The 19652-nt window shown below is 50.7% G+C and overlaps 1 protein-coding gene across 1 annotated transcript; it reads right to left on the bottom strand.

Annotated features, from left to right (window-relative positions):
* Positions 1-1075: 1075 nt before the first annotated feature.
* Positions 1076-18600, bottom strand: ANKRD35 (ankyrin repeat domain 35). The gene is made up of 14 exons (XM_080801365.1): positions 18459-18600; positions 12757-12887; positions 11927-12015; positions 11506-11570; positions 10639-10696; positions 10376-10446; positions 9981-10087; positions 9187-9374; positions 8516-8553; positions 6331-8349; positions 4517-4606; positions 3442-3507; positions 2400-2499; positions 1076-1864 (listed from the first exon to the last, which is right to left on the bottom strand). Exons 1-13 carry the CDS (start codon positions 18495-18497, stop codon positions 2437-2439), a joined length of 3024 nt encoding a protein of 1007 aa, XP_080657491.1. The 5' UTR covers positions 18498-18600; the 3' UTR covers positions 1076-1864; positions 2400-2436.
* Positions 18601-19652: the final 1052 nt, after the last annotated feature.

The raw sequence follows: 19652 nt of genomic DNA, 5'->3' as shown, positions 1-19652 counted from the left end.
ACTAGAGTTACTTTAGGAAATAAAGATTTGCTTATGAAATCAAGGAAAATTTCAGGGCTTGGTGTTGTTGGGGTAAGAGTTTATGGGGTTATACAGAGGGAGACTATTTGGAAAGACCAGGGGCTGGGAACGTTCCATCCTGTGTTAGTATTCACAACACTGACCATTCCCATAGCTCAGCCATCCTGGGATCAGTTTCCACTACCAAAGCTGCCTCCTAACTCACATTTGAACTTAGCCAAACACTCTCCCCCTGTGTGGACCCCCCCCCCCCCGTCTCAGCAGTTTTTTCATTCTTCCTACCCCGCACTCCATAAATAATGATTGTAATAGTCCTTTTATATTCTTTGGTAACTCAAAGAGCAAGAAGGAAAAGAGAGGATCTGTTCCCCTTCATGGGGAACTTGGATCTTTTGATGCCCTTCCTCTGGCAGCTGTACCCTCTCTTTCCCCATCAACCTCTCCTGTCTCCATTCTTCCTGCTTTAAAGCAGTCCTGTGCCCGTCCATACAAATCCCAAAGCTGATCCTCATCTTCTCTAGGACGCAATCTACAAAGCTGCTCTCTTCTGGGCCAAAACCCCCTACAGCCCTGGGGTGGCCCCCGTCTTCCGCGGCAGCCCCTCCCCACTCTCCTTCCAACCCAGTGTGGCTCTCTATAGCCAAACTGAGTCCTCCTACCCAGCAAAACCCAGCAGGGGGCAGGCTGGGAGAAGGACCAGGGAGGGCTCCAAACTGCAGTTCCAGATTGGGGAGGAAATCGCTGCCTCTCTCTCACCTAGCAGTCTGGCGGGTGGAGGGACAGGAAGGGGAGGAGACCCATGGGAAGTGGTCAAGAGAGATACATTTTTTTCAGTCTAACAGAACTGGAGGGAAGAAGCCAGCTCTGAGTATCCCTTCCTCCCTTTCCCAGGAATCTGACTTTTCACCTCACTTTGTACCTGGGCAAAGAACACAGACCACGTGAGCCCTTGTGCCTCAGATCTAGATGCAGGGTATGACACAGGATCAAATATTTTAGATTATACAGCTTGAAGGAAATCCAGGTCTCTCGATTTCTCCTTCTTTTTTTTTTTAAAGATTTTATTTATTTAATTGACAGAGAGAGAGATCACAAGTAGGCAGAGAGGCAGGGGAGGAAGCAGGCTGCCTGCCGAGCAGAGAGCCCGATTCGGGGCTCGATCCCAGGACCCTGGGATCATGACCTGAGCCGAAGGCAGAGGCTTTAACCCACTGAGCCACCCAGGCGCCCCTTGATTTCTCCTTCTTAAAAAAGATAGTGGACGCAGGAATCGCAAGATGGAGAAAAAAGATTAGAGACAGATTTGAGAAAGAGAAAGAGTGTCCATCTCCATTTTCACAGAGAGCTATTTTTCATTCGTGGGTCTTGGCCCATTAGTGGGTGTATTGTGAGCAATATTTTTTCGCTGGAGTGTAACAGCAGAGACTATCATAGAGTGAAAATAATAAGGGTAAATACTATTTCAGATAAACACACTACAATACAAAGCGTATTTCTTACTGTGGATCATAATCCAAGTTTGAAAGCTGTATACTTTTGGAGCCATTTGTGATTTAAAAAAAAAAAAACAAAAGGAATGAGAATGAGAAAGATTCCTCCCCTCACTCCCCTTTAAGCAGAGAAAACCATGACACCAAACACTACATGCCTCCTGCTTTATTTTCCATAGAGCTGGCCTCCATGTGCCCCTCCTCTGGTCTCATCCATGTTGACTCCAGGCTTCAGGTTTTCAGGTCTGGGGTCCATAATGTCAGATGAAACCCCACCCACCCATCCCCACCAACTGCCCCCTCCTCCTCCCCAACCTGGTGGAGCCTCTGGCCACCAAGGACGTTCTGACTCCCTGAAAGAAGAAATTCAAGGGTGAAATGCACACATTTCTACCTCCCCAGCCTCCTCCCACCCATGGCAAGATGCAAAACGGGATGTCATCCACCTGGACGGGAGAAGATGGCCATGTGCACAGGGGCAGCAACAAGAGTCAGAGGTGACTATCCTCTGAATGAATGGTATGCCAGTGAAGGAGAGAGTCTGGGATTCTAGAGTCCCGCCCTAGCAAACCACTCCTTGCCACTCTGCTACCATGGCTGTCTCTAGCCTGGGCCTTAGGAGAGCCACTCAGCCAGGCTTTTCAGTCCTCATTGTCCCACATCAGACCCCTTCAGTCTACCTATTCCCTGATTCTGCCTCTACCCAGGGAGTCCCCAGATTGTGTTTTCTCAATTAATCTCACTTCAAATGCTCCATACCCCTCAGGACTCCCCAGTGTCAGCCACCACTATGTGGGGCAAAAGGAGACTCCAAGTCCCATCCCTAAGCCTCTTTGCCCAAGTCCTTTCTCCGGGCTCCTTCCCTTATCACCCAGACCCACAACTCACCACAGAGAAATCGCACATCCCTCAGGGCATGGCTGTCTCACTCCTCCTGGATGCTGAGGATACGCAGCAAAATATTGTACACATCTTGTTCCATATAGCCCTGTAAGTGGCGGGAAGGAAGGAAAAGTAGATGAAGAACAGGAAATGAGGAGAGACAGGCAAGGGAACGTTCTGTGGTTTTGTGGAATGCTCTTTCCTCTGTGCCCTGGTTTACAGTGTGTGACTTCTCCATGTCTGTCTCCTAGTCTTTACAAGGAAGATAATGATGTCTATTTGCTGGGACTGCTGTGAGAGTTTAAAAAAAAAAGACAGTGAACATGAAGCAGAGCACCCGATAGACAAGTGTTCAATTCTTTGTAGCTATCATTCTTCCTAATAAAGGAGCAAAATCTCTTCTTCCTTAGTGAGGGATAATTTGGCTCAGGCTAGAATAAGGGACAGGAAAAGGCCTTCCAGTAGACCAGGGAATTGACAAGGAGGGACAAACACCTCTCCCTACTCACATTCATGCACAACCTCTCTTGATCTACCTAAGGAGATCCAGAGACCTGGCACTGGAACATTTAAAGTCCAACTTTCCGGGGTGCCCAGGTGGCTAAGTCACTGGGATTGAGGCCCGAGTAGGGCTCCCTGCTCTGTGGGGAGCCTGCTTCTCCCTCTCCCACTCCCCCTGCTTGTGTTCCCTTCCTCACTGTCTCTCTCTGTCAAATAAATAAATGAAATATGTTAAAAAAAAAAAAATAAAGTCCAGGGGCACCTGGGTGGCTCAGTGGGTTAAAGCCTCTGCCTTCGGCTCAGGTCATGATCCCAGGGTCCTGGGATTGAGCCCCTCATCTGGCTCTCTGCTCAGCAGGGAGCCTCCTTCCCTCCCCCCCCCCCGCATGCCTCTCTGCCTACTTGTGATCTCTGTCAAATAAATAAAATATTTTACAAAATAAAGTCCAAATTTCCAAGAAATGACAGGTATATGCAGGTAAAAGGAGGGATCCCAAATGCAACACCCCCCACCCAGTGTGCTGTCTCTACCTACTCTCATGCTCACCTGCGCAGCATTCAGCAGATGGTTCCTATAGGTGGAGATGATCTCGTCGTGATTCTTCTGGGAATCCTGGGATTGAGCATCAGTGAGAGATCTTGTGCCCACCCTAGCACACCCACCCTGACACACATACTACCACCCCCCCGCCAAGGATGAGGAAAAATAGAATGAAGTGGTCAGTTGTTGGTGGGAACGCAAACTGGTGCAGCCACCCTGGAAAACAGTATGGAGGTTCCCGAAAAAGTTAAAATAGAACCACCCTAGGATTCAGCAATTGCACTGCTAGGTATTTATGCAAAGGATGCAAACACAGTGATTCAAAGAGGCACATGCACTCAATGTTTATGGCAGCAATGTCCACAAAAGCCAAACTATGGAAAGAGCCCAAATGTCCATTGACAGATGAATGGATAAAGATGTGGTATATATCTATATCGATATCTATATCTATATAGATATAGAGATTATATAGTGGAATATTACTCAGCCATCAAAAAGAATGAAATCTTGCCATTTGCAACTATGGGGTGGAACTAGAGGGTATTATACTAATCAAAATAAGTCAGTCAGAAAAAGACAAATACCATATGATTTCACTCAGATGTGGAATTTAAGAAAACAGATGAACATAGGGGAAGGGAAGGACAAATAAAATAAGATAAAAACAGAGAGGCAGGCAAAACATAAGAGACCCTTAACTGTAGAGAACAAACAAATGGGTTGCTGGAGGGAAGGTGGGTGGGAGGATGGGGTAATGGGGTGATGGGCATTAAGGAGGGCACTTGATGGAATAAGCACTGGGTGTTGTATGCAACTGATGAATCACTAAATTCTACTCCTGAAACAAATAATACACTATATGTTAATGAAATTAAATTAAACAAAAATTTAAAAATTAAAGAAGAAGAAAGAAGTGGTCAGCTATGCCAAGTAGGCTCCCTTGGCCCATCACTGGCCCAGCCTAGACCACTGCCTGACCAGGCCTCTACAATTCCTAGACTCTTTCCCACACATACATCACTTCCACTGGCCACCCTCTTCTCTAGCAGCGTCTATTTCCCTGAGGGCCAGAACATACCTGAAGCTGTAGGGCAAGCCGAGCATTTTCTCCCCGAACCGCTAAGACCTCCTCTGAAAGCTGCTCCAGCTTCTTCAACAATTCCTTGATCTGATGCCACAAGGAAAGAAAGGCAACCGAAGTGGCCCAAGTCATTTCCCACCCCAATGCCACCCACGGTCAAGGTCAGTTTCCTTTTAGTGGGTATGTAATATATGCCAGGTACTTTTACACACATTGTCTCAATTAATACTCAAGACATTTCTTCTTCTGTTCTGAGGAGAACAACACTTCACTGAGGGAAGTATTAGTATTCACATTTTGACTTAAGTCACATTTGACTTAAGTAACTTGTCAAAATCATACAGCTAGTAAGTAATGAAATAATGATTTGAACCAAGATCTCTTTGAATTCATGGCCCATGCTCTGAAGTCTGCACTAGATCCTGCCCTACTCATGGCTGTTCACCACCAAGAAATAAGAGATGAGTTTTGTTTTTGTGGTTTGTGAGAGTGAGGCACAAACTTGGTTACTGATAACCAGCACTAATAGGAATGGTGGCAGTAGGAATTATAAAAATAGCTCACTTTTATTTATTGAGTGCTTACCATTTACCAAAAAGCATTTCTAGTATTTTAAATAAAATGTCTTATTAATGTAATCTTCCTGACAATCCTATCATTATCCCCATAGTAGAGATGAGAAAACTGAGGCTTAGATAAGACTTGGAGGCTTTAGAGAACTCACCCAAGATCAAGCAGTAAGTTTTGAAACTGAATTTCAAATCCAATGTCAGACTACATTATTTTCTTTTGCCCATTTATCTACATCATCTTTTCCTTCAACACCAACACAAAATTCCTCCTTTCTTTAATTAGCCCCACTGCACACTGTTTGCTATTCTGTATAACATTCCTTCTCTTTGTGTGCCCTCTGTATTATACAAAACATATACTTCCTATATCTTTTTTTTAACTTTATTTATTTATTTTGATAGAGATCACAAGTAGGTGGAGAGGCAGGCAGAGAGACAGGGGGAAGCAGGCTCCCCGCTGAGCAGAGAGCCCCAGGACCCTGCTTCTCCCTCTCTTACTCCCCCTGCTTGTGTTCCCTTTCTGGCTCTCTCTCTCTGCGTCAAATAAATAAAATCTTATAGATAGATAAATAAATTAATTAATTAATGAAATTACTAAATTCATTCGTAAATGGATTTTCTGGATTCATAAAACATGCCTCCTAGAAACGTACAGCCTTTATTTACAGAGTTCTGGAGCAATCCTTGGGAAACTCCGGTTTCTAACACAGTGGTTTTCAAACGTTTTTATTTGCTTTGGTGTTCTCTTTGCCAGTGGAAATCTGTAGAACTCACTCTGACTGAACTGGGTCGGGGGAGGGGAGGAGAAGAGGACCTAGAGGCTAGTCTACTTGTCTAACCCCCATCAGCCCCCCAGTTACCTCCCCAGAACCCTAGCAAAACCCCAGCAACCTGGGCTAATCTACTCTTTAAGTGAAAGTGCTCATAACCATAATCCCTCCAGGGCAGTAGCTAGCTGGCTCCAACCACACTGCTTCTGAACCCTGAATCCCCAACTGTAACACTTAAGCCCCCTTCTCTCTTCTGTTTATACCTTAGCCTCACCGCCAGTATCAACCCCAAATTCTGGAGAAACGAGAAATGAGACGCAAGACGCTACGCCGGGGAACACAACCGTCCTTGCAAACCACAGGTGCTCCGTCACAGGTATTAAGCTGACAACACAAAGACAGAGGCAGGCTAACAACCCCCTAAACACACGGCCACTTACTTTCCCTGCCGGCTGCCCGGCCTGCTCACCTTGGCCTCCTTGTCCCGGCAAGCCCCAATGAGATGGTCCACCTTGTCTTTGAACTGCTCGGCTGTTTGCTCAAACTGCTGGGAGCGCACGCGCAGCTCGCCAGCCTGGCGCTCCTGCTCGGCCGCGCGTGTCGCCAGGTCCCCGCTCCGCCGCCGCTCCTCCGCCACCGCTTGCCGCAGCCGAGCCATCTCCCGGCACGCTGTGTTATACTTTTCCAGCAGGGCCTTCAGCTCCTGGCCCCAAGCCTGAGCCTGGGCCACCAGCGAACCGCGCGTCTTCTCGTGCTGCCGCAGGCTGGCGGCCTCCCGGGCCCGCAGCTCGGCCACTTCCTCGGTGGCCTGGTAGAGCAGCTGCTTCAGCTTCCCAATCTCCTGGCTCTTCCCGCTCATCGTGGCCTGGACGGCCCGCAGCTCTTCCTCCAGCTTCCCCAGGTCTTGCTCCAGAGCCGCCACCTGGGGCGGTGCGGGGGCCTCTGACAAGGTGCCCGGCCCCCCGCGTGGGGCCGGGGTCCCCCGCAGCTGCTGGTTTTCCTCCTCCAGGAGAGCCAGCCCCTTCTGGGCCTCGCGATGCTGCTCCACCAGGGTGCTGATGCAGGCCTGCAGCTCCTCCAGAGGCTCTGCCTCAGCGCGCCCAGCACTTCCCTTGCCCACCAGGTCTGGTGGCAGGTAGTCCCACAGCCCTTGGAGGCCACTGCTCTGGGAGGCCAGGCGCTTCCGCAGCTTCTCGGTGGCCTCCTTCTCCATGGCCAGTTCGTCTGTCAGCAGCCCCACACTCCGCCGCAACTGCTGCAGCTGGACCTGTGCCTCTGGCTTGGGAACGAAATCCCGCTGGAGCCGCTGGCTCAGGGACTGCAGCTCCCCCTGCAACCGCTGCCTCTCCTGCCCCAGCTCCCCCAGCTCCTCCAGCAAATTGGTATTGCTCCGTCTCAGTGCTGCTACCTCCTTCTCCAGCTGGCCCTTAGCTGGACCGCCTCCGGGTAGCCGTTCCCCTCCAGGGGCCCCCAAAGGCTCTCCCCGGGCCCCAGGAGCCTTCTTCTCCTTCCCTTCATTCTCTTTGGTGATGGTCACCAGGCCTGCCTTTGGGGCTCCCTCTCTGGGCTCCTGGGCAGGGGCCTGAGGTTTGCCCTGTAATCCTGCCTTTGCCCGATCCAGCCTCACCAGCACCTGCTCTAGCCTGGCCTCCATCTTCTCCCAGGCAGCGGCTGCAGCCTCTGCCTGGGGTGTCCCCAGAGCCCCCTCCAGGACCGGTCTTGACAAAGCCCCCCGGGCAGCATCCTTTTCTCGCCACACGGCAGCCACCTCCTCCCTCAGCTGTAGCAGGAGCTGATTCATGGCTGCTGGGCCCATGGGTTCAGTTGCTGTGCCTATTGGGTCAGCCCCAGGGGCCTGGGGCCTCTCTTTCTGACCAGCACATGGCTTGACAGTACCATCCCGGCCAAGGGCCTGTCCACCATTGGCACTCAGCTGCTGTCCTGTGGCTTTCCCAGCAGTCTCACACCTTGGGCTCTGGGGTGGCTCTTGTTCTTCTGGCTGGAGCCTTCCTTGTGCTTCATGCTGAATGCCCCCCGAGGCTGAATCCTCAGCCTTCTTAGAAGCTAATGCTGGCTTGGTTGCCACTGCGGCTGCTGCCTGCTGCTGTTTCCTTAGCTCTTGAATGCGCTCGGCCAGCAGGCCCAAGGCACAGCCCTGTTCCATGCCATCTCCTCCAGGCCGAAGACTAGAGCCCTGCCTTCCGGGAGCTCCAGGCTCTTGAGCTAGGAGGAGCCCCAGCTCCTGCACCTGCTCTCGAATCTGGTTCTCCAGGCCCAGGTAGGCTGCAGCCTGAGCCTGAGCCTCTTCAGTCTTTCGCACCAGCTCCTGCTCCAACTGAGAAACCTTCCTCTGCTCCTCTTCATACTTCCACCTCCACTCATCTGGACATGGGTCTTCCTCCTCTTCCTCTTCCTCCTGCTCCTCCTCGGGCTCTGCTCTCCACGGGCTCTTAAGTGGAGAACCCACCTGAGGCTCAGATGGGGAGGCCTACATAGAAAAAGGAATAGTGAACTAAAGGCAGGCAGCTAGCCAAGACCCAGGAGGGGTTTTCTTCTCTTAGAGTCTCTCGATGCCCCCAAGAATCACTACCTAGGGGAAACCCCAGTGGGACAGCCTAGGGTGGGTCGGAAGCAAAGGGCATGTAGGGTCTTACCTGGGATGCAAGATCTGGATGTTGAACAAGCCCCTGACCTATGCAAGAAATCACAGAGAAAATGAGAGAGGAGACAGGTCCTCTTCTAGCCTACGCTTTATCTTCAGACTTTTTCTGAAAAGAACATTCCCTCAGTGTGAGGACCCTTCCCACACATGTCTTCATGGTGCCAGGAGCCACCCCTGTTGAATGGGTCCCCAGCCATCCAGCATCCTTGGTTCCCTTATCCTGGAGACGGGCCAGCTTGTTCATTTTGTTTGCTCACTTATTTAGTGGGCATGGTGCCAGGCACTGATGGGCACCAGGATCTCGGTGTGGAGCAAAACAGCAGTGGCCTGTCATCTGAGGGCTTTCCAGTCTAGCAAGGGAGATGGAGGGTGACCGGCAAACCACACAAAGAGATGAACAATCACAACTCATAAACATAGAGGTAGTCGAGCCAGAGTTGCCTTCCAAGGGACACAAGGCTGCATTAAGGACTTTGCGACCATGCTTTGGGAATTTGGGGTCATTTCACAGTAGCAGCAATCAGTAAGTTAAACTCTTAACTCAAGTGAAAATTCTTTGTCAGAGGGATTATTTCCATGGGAATAAATGGCATTCTAAGCAGCTTCCTGGATGCTAAGGCTCTCAAGGAGAATTGTAAAGTTACAAAAGGGACTCAGCTTTACCTCCCCGCTTCCCCCGCCGGTTCAGAGCCTGCCGCAGCAGCCGACACAACACTTTGTCTTGAGTGCGAAGAGCGTAATGCAGAGCGTCGTGCCCTGTGCCATCCATCGCCCCTGCGTCTGCCCCATGGCTCAGGAGCAGTTCGGCCACCTCGGCGCTGCCTTTCTCACAGGCCAGGATCAGAGCTGATCTGTGAGTGGGGACAAAGCTGGGCAAAGGCTTTCCCCAGAAATCCAGGAATCCTGCTTCTAGAAATTCCACTCACGTAGTCAGATCTCACTCTGTGTGGCGAGGACCACCACAGACCCACACCAGCCAACAACAAGGCATGAGACCAGACCACCCTGCCTTGGAGCTGCAGCATCAGAAAGCCAGGAGCCAAATAGAAGGGCCCTATTGTCATCTTTTCTTTATTGAGGTTCCACATAAATTCTTTATTGGAAAAAGGATCCCATTGTTTAGATGGTGGTTTGAAACCAGTAAGTTGAACTAATGGATCCAGAAGTATTGATTCGACTTCCAGGGTCATCTATGCTGGGAAGATGGTGGTGGTAGCAGCTGAATAGGAAAGTCTAAAACTTTCTCAGCTCCCCGAGAGGAAAAGTGCAAAGCAGCATGTAACTCTTCCAAACAACTGCTCAGAAGGAAGGAGGTTCCCAGGAAAACAGAGACCAATCTTTCTTCCGCAAAACACATGCACACACACATGCGCATGCGCACACACATGTTTGCCCAGTGGCTCCTTTCTAGAGTGGTCAGTGCCTGGGTTTGGGCTGGGGAGATGGTGAAGGCTCACTTGTCATCCTTGTCTGTGACATTAACTCGGGCACCTCTCTGCAGTAGCTGTGAGCAGATAGCTGCATGACCCCCTAGTGATGCAATCATCAGGGGTGTCCGTCCGTCCTGCACAGATTGTGGGAAGGGAGGTCATGAGGAGCCAAGGGCTTGACAATTCTACCAAATGCCCTCTCCCGACACCTCTCCAAAAGAAAAGCCCTCCTCAAAAAACAAAACAAAACAAAACAAACAAACAAAAAAAACCCTCTCCTGGGAGGGAAAGGAGGAGGAGCAGGGAGAGAAGGAAGAGGAGGCATACTCCCCTTGCCCCACCCTCCCCGTCCCAGAGCTTAGCCAGTCAAGCTCAGAGAGCAGCAGCCTCCCTGTACAGGGCCCTGCCCAGCAGACACTCACATTATCCAGGACATCCAGGAAGGCTTCATGGTCACACAGCAGGAGCACACTGGAGGCACAGCCAGAGGAGGCTGGGAGGATTGAAGGATGATTGGGTTAAGGAGAAGCAGGAAGGACATTTAGTCAGACTATGACCCAGCATTCCCTCCAACCATTCAATCTGTCCTGCTCTCCAAATGTCATCCCCCACCCCCCGCCTTCTGCCCCATGGTCCCTGCAGCCCTGCTTCCTCCCAACCCCCACCCCCTGTACCCGGCACACACCTGCCCAGTGCAACGGACTACGATTTTCTGCATCCACAGCATCTTCGTTGGCGCCATGCTGCAAACAGCCACAAAGGGAAACAGCATGGGCATGGTGGTACCATCCTTATCCCATACCCCCCTCCGTTGGCTCCCCAACTTCCATAGCACTACGGGGAGGGGAAGGAGGACCATGGCTCTGGCCAACTACTAGGGGAGCCAGTCCACTCCTTGCAGATTATAGGCAGCCTTGAATTTCAGCCCCAGTTCTTAAACCTAGGGCCTAAGAAAAATCAGAAGATAGACCAATAAGCGTGTTAGGGAAAATGATATCTGAATCTATGTGGGGTACTTCAGGATAAGCTTTGGGGAACCTGGAAAGGTCCGGGAAGAACAAAAGCAGAACAGCCATTTGCCCAGTGGCCTGCTGAACTGTGCCTTTTGCACTTTTGGAGACCGGTTTCTGGATTTTCTGTGTGTCATTTCACATATATATTTCCCTTAGCGCTCCTAGACTGCAAGTCCCTTAAAAGCAGACAGTGGAAGTGTGGATGAATTTGAACACCTCCGTCCTCCTTCCACCTGCCCAGCCACTCAGCGCTCTGTCCGTGCAGGGCTCTGCTGATGGTTTACAGAGGACTGGCCAGCAGTCCCCCAGGGAACTCTGCTTTCTGACCTGCCCTCAAGGGCCGCCTTAAGCATGGTATCCGCACATAGTAGGTGTTACCTAAATGCTTGTGAACTGATGAGTGCAGGATTACCACCTGTCTTACTGGGGAGGAGAGCGGTCCATTTGACCCAATAGCGTGTGTGACTACGAGAGCAAGATAGAAGATGCTGGGCCCACTTGTTCCCTTCACTAAAGCAGTACTGAGAGGTTGCTCCTACCTGCAGCAGAACTTTGACACACTGTGGCTGACAGGAGATGGTGGCCAGGTGCAGGGCCGTGCTTCCTGGAAAGAGAAATAGGGGAGATGGAAGATGGGTGGCCCCACGCATGCTGATGACTCACAGGGAGGGAAGGCAAAAGACGCACAGATAATCAGGGGGAGATTAGAGAGAGAAGCTCTCAGCCCCACAGGGCCAGAAATTCCTGTTCCCCGAGTGCCTGGTACCTGTGGTGGAGGTGGGAGTGGGGGTTGAGGTAAAGCCAGCTTGCAGGGAGGGGAGCCCTGGGAGGATGCTGGCCAGAACTAATGAGGAGAGAAGTGGGGGGCTACACTCGGAACCTTCAGGAGTTGTCCCCCCCTCCCACTGTTGCTCTAAAGGGAGAGGCCCGCCATGGGGCCCAATGCGCAGTCTAACTCACCATCCTCATTCTTGCTGTTGATGTCAGCCCCATTCGCGAGCAGTATAGTTAGACATTCTGTCAGGCCTTTGGAGGCTGCCAGATGGAACCTGCCAGAATCAAGACCAAGGGGCAGAAGGATGAGGGGACTGGGGGATGAAAGCTACAAGAATATTCGTAAGCACTATCTGCTATACTCCTTCACCCCAAAGCCAGTCCCAAAACTAGACAGGGAAGTTCCCCTATAGCCTGACTTTCTGAGGAAAAGGCTCTGTGGCCTACTGTCACAAAGCCAGAGGAGGCTGGAAGCAAAGACAGATATGAGAGCCATAGGTCTCGAGCAAGCTAGACTATTGCAGGGGTGTCCAGGGAACACAAAAGAGGGCTGGACACTGGAAGGGACGAGGGATAATATCCCTCTCATCCTAATCACTCCATCCAGCCATGTGACGCTCATGGCCACTACCACTTTGTTCCTAATTTCCCAAGCTACACACCCTCCTACTTGGGCAATATAGATGCCATCTTTAATGAGTGTACCTGTTTTCTGTTTGTTTCATAGGCTTTATGTCCTTTTCTGCTTTTTTTTCCCTTTTTTTCTGGGGGGGGGGCAGTTCTGTCAATCCGGACTGTGAGACGGGTGGGACTCAGAGACAATGTCTCTTCCCTCACTGTGTGCAGCCCTTGGTGTGTAGCAAACAAACGCTGATAGACACGCTTGCTGGTCAAGACAAAAACGGCTCTGGGGATGTAGGGCTTCCCGAGTCTTACCTCCTTCCGGGTTTAAGGCTTTTAATGGGAACCACATAACAAGGGGGGCGGGGGTGGGGGGCTTGGGAGGGCTCACTTACGGGGACTGGCCATTCGAGTTCAGCTTGGTGGGCCGGGCTGACTTCCTCGAGGCCAGGGCAGCCACGCGCCCCACATCCCCCCGCTGCACTGCCTCCAGCAGCTTCTGATCACGGCGGTTCCATCTCTCCACCTGGTCAGGGGCCATGGGTTGTGTGAACACAGGGGGCAGGAGTGGGGTGGGAAAAGGAAGGGAGGAGTTGGTTAGGGTGCCCAGCAAAGGAAAAGGGACATCCATATGCCGCTGAGAGACTACTGCTGACCTTTGTCAGCCCTGGGTCAAAAAGTGCTTGGACACCTGGATTAAAAATCATGTTCTAGTACTGAAAGTGTAGTATTTAGATGTCCTTTTTTTTTAGTCATCACGTGACTGTTGGGGTTAGGTGCGCATGCTCAGAGTGATCCCAGTCATGACTCCTTTCCCCTTTCCTCTCTGGGTCTTGCTGGAGCAAACTGAGCCACGCTGACCACTCCTGATGGGGCTCACATTACCTCTCGCCTCCCCAGGCTGTTCTGCCTCTTGTCCTCAGATTTATTAGAAGTCAAGGCACCCAGCTTCACATTACAGCTGGGAGCCCAAATACCCAGCCATTACATCTCTGCCCTTGGGCGTTGGGCCCCAAAACTGGGAGGGGGAGCAGAGTTTCTTTTTTCCAGTTTCATTTCTATGCCCTTTATGCCCTTCAGCTGGTTGCCCTTCCCCTTCCAAAGCACAACCACCTAAAGGCAGAGGTAGGTCTCTGGCTAGGCCTGTGGAGGCAGCGAGAGGCAGCTCCCCTGCTCCTTTCTCCCCTGCCCTCCCTCCTCTTTTCCCTGGCAGGGAGCAGCTGACCCCAGCAACAGCCACACCTGGGCTTGCATTGTTCTATCATTCCAGCTTGACTTTTTGCAGGTGGTGGGGGTAATTACAATAATTGAGGTATCACAGGGCATGAGAGACAGCTGTGTAAAAACACCCAGGGCTGAAAGCCCAGAAAGGCCTGGTTGGATCCAGAGAGAGGAAGGGAAAGGAAGAAGGGATGCCAACGTCTGTAGGATGGTGAAAAGTCTCCTGGATGAATATTTTGTCAGTAGGCCTGAGGTGAAGGCCTGGGTCAGCTACTTTCTCAGCTATGTGACCCAGGGTAAGCGATTGAACACCTCTGTGTCCTCATCTTTGACATGTGGGAAATAATAACTACCTCATCAGGTTGTGAGCATTAAGTAAGCCAACCTCATATAAGGTATATAAAATCTCTTCGTAAACTGGAAAAGGCCATACAAGGGTATGGTATTCTTATAACCAAACAGGAAGTGGTGAAGGATTGCCGGTGGCACCTTAGATTTTATGAGGTGTAATCTCAACAAGAAAGAGGCCTTGGGAGGAGGTGGGGAAAAATAGGGTCTGCAGAAACAAAATAACCAATTTTCAAATACTGTTTGCCCAGCCAGGGCAAATTATGTGGCAAAAACAGGGAAGTTTTGAAATGCCCAAGCCATAAAATGATCTCAGGCTAGGTGGATTCTAAGGTAATTCTTGTAATTCTTCACAGTCCTTTCCAGGGCTATTTCGATTAGCCTCTCAGCATCCCCGGAAAGGAGTTAGGGCTGATATAATTGGATCTATTTGAGAGCAGAAGAAACTGAAGCACACTGAGGTTGGATAACTGTCCCAGGTCACACCACAAAACAGGGGCAAAATTGAGGCTAGAACCCAGGCTACCTGGCGCCCACTCCCGGTTCACACCACCAGACCACACACACTGCTACAGAACTCTGGAAGAAGGTTTCCTTATTACCATGTAACCAGTCTAAGACTGCCTCCAGGCCAAAGCCACCCACCCCCAGACGCTATTCGCTGCACAGAGAAGAGTCTCCAAACAGGTTGATTCTCAAAGGACAAAATAAGCCAAATGACTTCTCCCTATACCAAATAGACTCTGGGACCTAGGTAAAATATCATCTAATGTCCCTTGGGGGATCAGTTAGCCTCAGAAAAAAACTGGAAGCTATAATTATATCTCCCCCACGGGACACTGCCATCAGCTGACCTCAAGCTGAAGTTGTCTGTTTAAAATCCTGATTCTAGGGGCACTCGGGTGGCTCAGTGGATTAAAGCCTCTGCCTTCAGCTCAGGTCTTGATCCCGGCTCTCTGCTCAGCGGGGAGCCTGCTTCCTCCTCTCTCTCGCTCTCTGCCTGCCTCACTGCCTATTTGTGATCTCTGTCTGTCAAATAAATAATAAAAAATAAAATCTTTAAAAAAAATAAAATAAAATCCTGATTCTAACACTTTCTATCCTTGTGAATTTCGGCATGTAACAACTTCTTTGAACCTCAGTTCCCTAGTGATGTAACAGAGCACAGAGTCAGGGCACAATAAAGGCTAATCCCAATCCCCATCCTTCCCAGCATTGCTGGGCACATTTTGGATATGCCAGCAATTCAGGGGTCAGAATTCTCCCTACAGGGGAGCGAGAGGAAGAGCTCTTGCTCTGTATCAGCGTATATGTATACATATACCTATATGTATCAACGTATAACGGCCAGGCTGTAGAGACAGTAAAGGGGCTCCTTAGCAAAGTAGATACTTTTCTTTCCAGCTAGACAGCTCTAAATATGCCTGACTTATTTCCTATAATCTTGTTCTACTAAGAATTTAGAAGAGATGGAAAATTCATCATGGCCAAACCTCTGCAGAGCTAGGGTGAAGGACGACAGAGGGATGCTTCCGAATTCCAAATCCATCTACCGCTCATCCCAGCGCACCTCCGGAAAAGAGGCGCGCTGGATTACCATCCCAGCCTCAGGGGAGCAATCACCACTTTAATCAGCAGAGTCAAAAACAAGGATAAGTTTTGTATTTCTGCAGCCAAGATTAGGGGGCTTTTGTAGAAGTAATTGCAACCCCTCCTTATCTCTGGCTGTGTGCTGGTAAGCTTCCTATTGAGATGGAACACAACAACAGCAGAGAGAAAGAGTGGGTACACCTGTAGGACAGGTGAATGGAAATGGAAAGGCTGTCCTAGAGGAACCAGGAGCTGACTCAGTTTAGTTTTTTTGTTTGCTTTCTGTTTTGTTTTTTGTTTTTTAATGCAACTGCCATTCCTCCAAGCTGATTCAGCGCCAACGGTTTAAAGCTATTTTCTGGTCCACTTCCTACATAGGCAGAGTAAGCTAATATGTAGGATACCCTCAAAGGCATCCTCTATTTGACTAAAATAAAATGAGATCATAAGAGCTAGGGGTGTGTGTGTGTGTGTGTGTGTGTGTATGTGTGTGTGTGTGTGTGTGTGTATGTGTGTGTGTGTACCTTCCTATATCCTGGATAATTTAGATTAATTTGGAAATGATCCCTGAACTGTCAGTCCTGATCTCAATCAAAGGATGCAGAGTTTTGGCCCTGGACCCAGGGGTGGGAGTGGAGACAGGCAGGGACAGTCCACTGGCATGACTTGGAAACCAGGTTTTGGGAGTGGCCAGGAAGCCTGTCACACTATTTCTCTGACAAACGGGTTCAGAGTGGTTAGCCACCCAGGGAGTGGAGGAATTTATCATAAGGGTGAGGAAGTTTCAGGAGGAAACAATTTGCAGCTGACACTGGCCTGGTTTTAAGTTCTTTGCGATCCCATCCTGACTGAGAAACCAGTTTTCTTTCCAGTTGGATAGTTCTAAAGCCACCTGATTTACTTCCTATGAGCTTGTTACACTGAAGAGAGTTTAGAATGGGTGGAAAGTCTTCACGGCCAAAAGTCTGTAGAGCTGGGGTGAAGAACAGAGGGAAGGACATTTCCAAATTCCAACATTCAGTCCATTGCTCCTTCCAGAACTTTGGAAAGACTGGAAACCAAGGATTGGAGAATCAGGAAAAATGAAATAATCTCCCCATTCCTAAGGGCAGGCAGACTCCACAGACCTGAAAGGTAAGGGAAGTGTGGAGGACTTTCATTCACTAGGGAAGAATCCATGTGAATGAGAAAATCATTATCAGTTAAGACAGAGTCTGAGGGGCGCCTGGGTGGCTCAGTGGGTTAAAGCCTCTGCCTTCAGCTCAGGTCATGATCCCAGGGTCCTGGGATCGAGCCCCGCATCGGGCTCTCTGCTCAGCGGAGAGCCTGCTCCCTCCTCTCTCTGCCTTCCTCTCTGCCTACTTGTGATCTCTGTCTGTCAAATAAATAAATAAATAAATAAATAAATAAATAAATAAAAAGACAGAGTCTGAGTTGCCTCAGTTTCTGGTACCTATACTAGTCATCCAGATAATGCATTTTGATTGGTTGATCTATGCGTGTGGAGACTACGTGAAGAAGCAGTCGCAAGTGGGACAAGAACAGGCCTCAACAGAGTTCCTACTCTTGCCTCATAGCTCGCTCCCTTCCAAGCTTCTGCAGCCTGCCCTTGAAGAGTGTGAGCTGAGCATTTCTCATGTTTGCTTATGAATGATACCAGTAAGTCGGGTTAGTCTGCGTAATATTCCCACAGGTCCACAGGTCGTTGGCTACCTCACTTCTAAAAGAGCCATAATCCCAATCTCCACAGAAAATGCCATCCCCAGATAGGAGGTCTCTCTATAGGAGATCTGCAGGGAAGAAACAGCTACACCCTCTCTCTGTGCCCCACCTTCTATAATCGGCCTTGCGTTGGGTTCTGGGCGAACGTGGGGGAGTAGAGTGACTTCTATTGGGAACTCTGAGCATACCTACTCTATCCTCTTCTCCTACTGTCACCTTTCCCCAACTCAGTCCAGGGAAGCAAAGAGTACAAGCCCTAAGCAACTGGATGAGGGTTTAGAATGAAGGAAAATTCTGGGGAGAAGCAGGTGGAAGGCCTTGACTGGCCCAAGAACCAGTCTGATAACCAGACGCTGCAGTGAGCTGGCCAGGGTGGACTCTGCGGGCAACTTACCCAGTTCCCTGGGGAGCAGCCAGACAGCTATGCCTCCTCTGCCAGGGCCTGTCAGGATGGCGGACTGCAAGATTAACCCACAGAGAGCAGGCAGATGGAAGTCGGGGCAAAAGAGGTGTGGGACAACCGCTGGGAAGAGAGGGGCAGAGGTTGACGGGGGAACAGGAGGAGACTGCTGGTGTGGGAGCAACCAATTGGAAGGAGGACTGGAATGATGTCAGAGAGCCAGTGGTGCTGATGAGAGAATGAGAGTGGAAGGGGCATGGGGTGAGATGGGGGCAGGGACAGAGGAGACTATGAAATACGGCTTGGGGAAGGCACGGGCCTGGGAGTTTGTTGGGCTGAGAGGAAACAGCAAGAATAGAGCCCTATGGGAGAGGATTGTGAGGATAGGTCAGGGCTGAAAATGGGGCCGTGGGGCAGGACTTGGGACATAGAGAGGAACTTGGGGCTGAGCAGGGGCTGGGGATAGGACAGATGCTCGGAGGTGTTCAGTACTGGGAGATGGCAGAAGTAGACAGGGCCTTTGGGAAGGGGCAGGGGCTGCAGGAAATATCTCAGAAGTTGGGGGTGTACATGCTAGGAGGACAAGAAAAGGCCAACGGAAAGGAACTTGGGAAGGGCAGAGGTTAGGAAGGCAAGTCAGAGGCTAGCGGACAGGGCCTTGAGGAAGGCAGGGCCGGCAGGCTGCACTGCGGGAGTGGAAGCGCTGGAAAGACCCAGAAAGAGAAAAGGCGATAGTGCATGAAGACGGGACTCAGGACTTCTGTCACCACAGGGCTTGGACCCCAGCCCCATCCTCCCAGACATTTTGGCACCTACCGCCACCTGTGAGCTGGAGCAGGAGAAGAAGCGCTTCATGGCCGGGGCCAGGGCCACGGGGGGACGGGGACGCGCGGAGAGCGGGGCTACAGGTTTCCGAACCCAAGGGACTCGGCTGCGGCTCTGCGAGAGCGAGCTGTCAAAAGCCAAGTGGGACCCGCCCCGGACCCGCCCCAGGTCCCGCCCCAGGTCCCGCTGGCTTCAATCAGATACAAGAAGCCGAGAACCAGGCTTAAAACTCCGCCCCTGGCCCTGCCCGACTCTGACGTTGCAGAAGCAAAAAGCCCGCAGTCTTTGGCGGCGACTTGGGCTTGGTCTCAAACCTCGCTCTCCCAAACCAAACCTGTCTCCAGCTCCAACCCACTCGGTAGAAGGTAGCACTCCCGCAGGGGCTAAAACTCCTCTCCCAGCCCCGCTCCTCCGCGCAGGTTCAGGTGCAGCTCCGCCCCAAGCCCCGCCTCGGGCCCGCCCCTCCAGGAGCCGTTACTGGAGGCCGGCAGGTCCGGGATTCGTTGGGTGCGCTGTGGTCTCACCAACTGTCGCGTTTAACCGCTGGTGACGACATTCTTATTATATCCAGAGACCTCTGGCCCGCGTAGTTTACCTCTGCTTCCTTCCCCCATTCCCGGACCAGAAACCCAAGCACAGAAGGGGCTTTGAAGAGAGCTGTTTGGAAGCCGGAGGAGATGGTGGTGCAGAGCAGGGGACTGAGCCGGAACGGTGCATGACCCTTCGCAATCTGGGAAACAAAACCTGAGGGGAGCGGGATCGGACTTAATATTGCAACGCAACCTCTAAGTTAGAAAATAGCAGAGTGGGAGGAGAGAATTCTTATTTTAAGCAGCCCCCATCTGAAGTAAACCCCGCAAAACCGTCTTCGCTATTTCCACTGCCCTTTAAATTCAGATTCTCAGCAATTCTTGCTTGACCAGCCAGTTGCAGCTAACTGGTCTGCCTGTCTGTCCTTTGCTGAGGGATAGAGGAAGAAAAATGTTCACCTTTAGGCGGAAAGGCTTACCTATAGCCTGAATAGTTTCAATAAGGATCAAATATGTGATGGTTACTACATTTTTTTTTCTTTTTTTTTTTTTGAGGTTTTATTTACTTGACAGAGAGAGAGAGATCACAAATAGGCAAAGAGGCAGGCAGAGAGAGAGGGGGAAGCAGGCTCCTCCCAGGATCCTGAGATCATGA

This window comes from Martes martes, assembly GCF_963455335.1.
Source record: "Martes martes genome assembly, chromosome: 4".
In the NCBI taxonomy this organism is placed as follows: domain Eukaryota; kingdom Metazoa; phylum Chordata; class Mammalia; order Carnivora; family Mustelidae; genus Martes; species Martes martes.
This window is presented reverse-complemented; position numbering and strand designations above follow the sequence as displayed.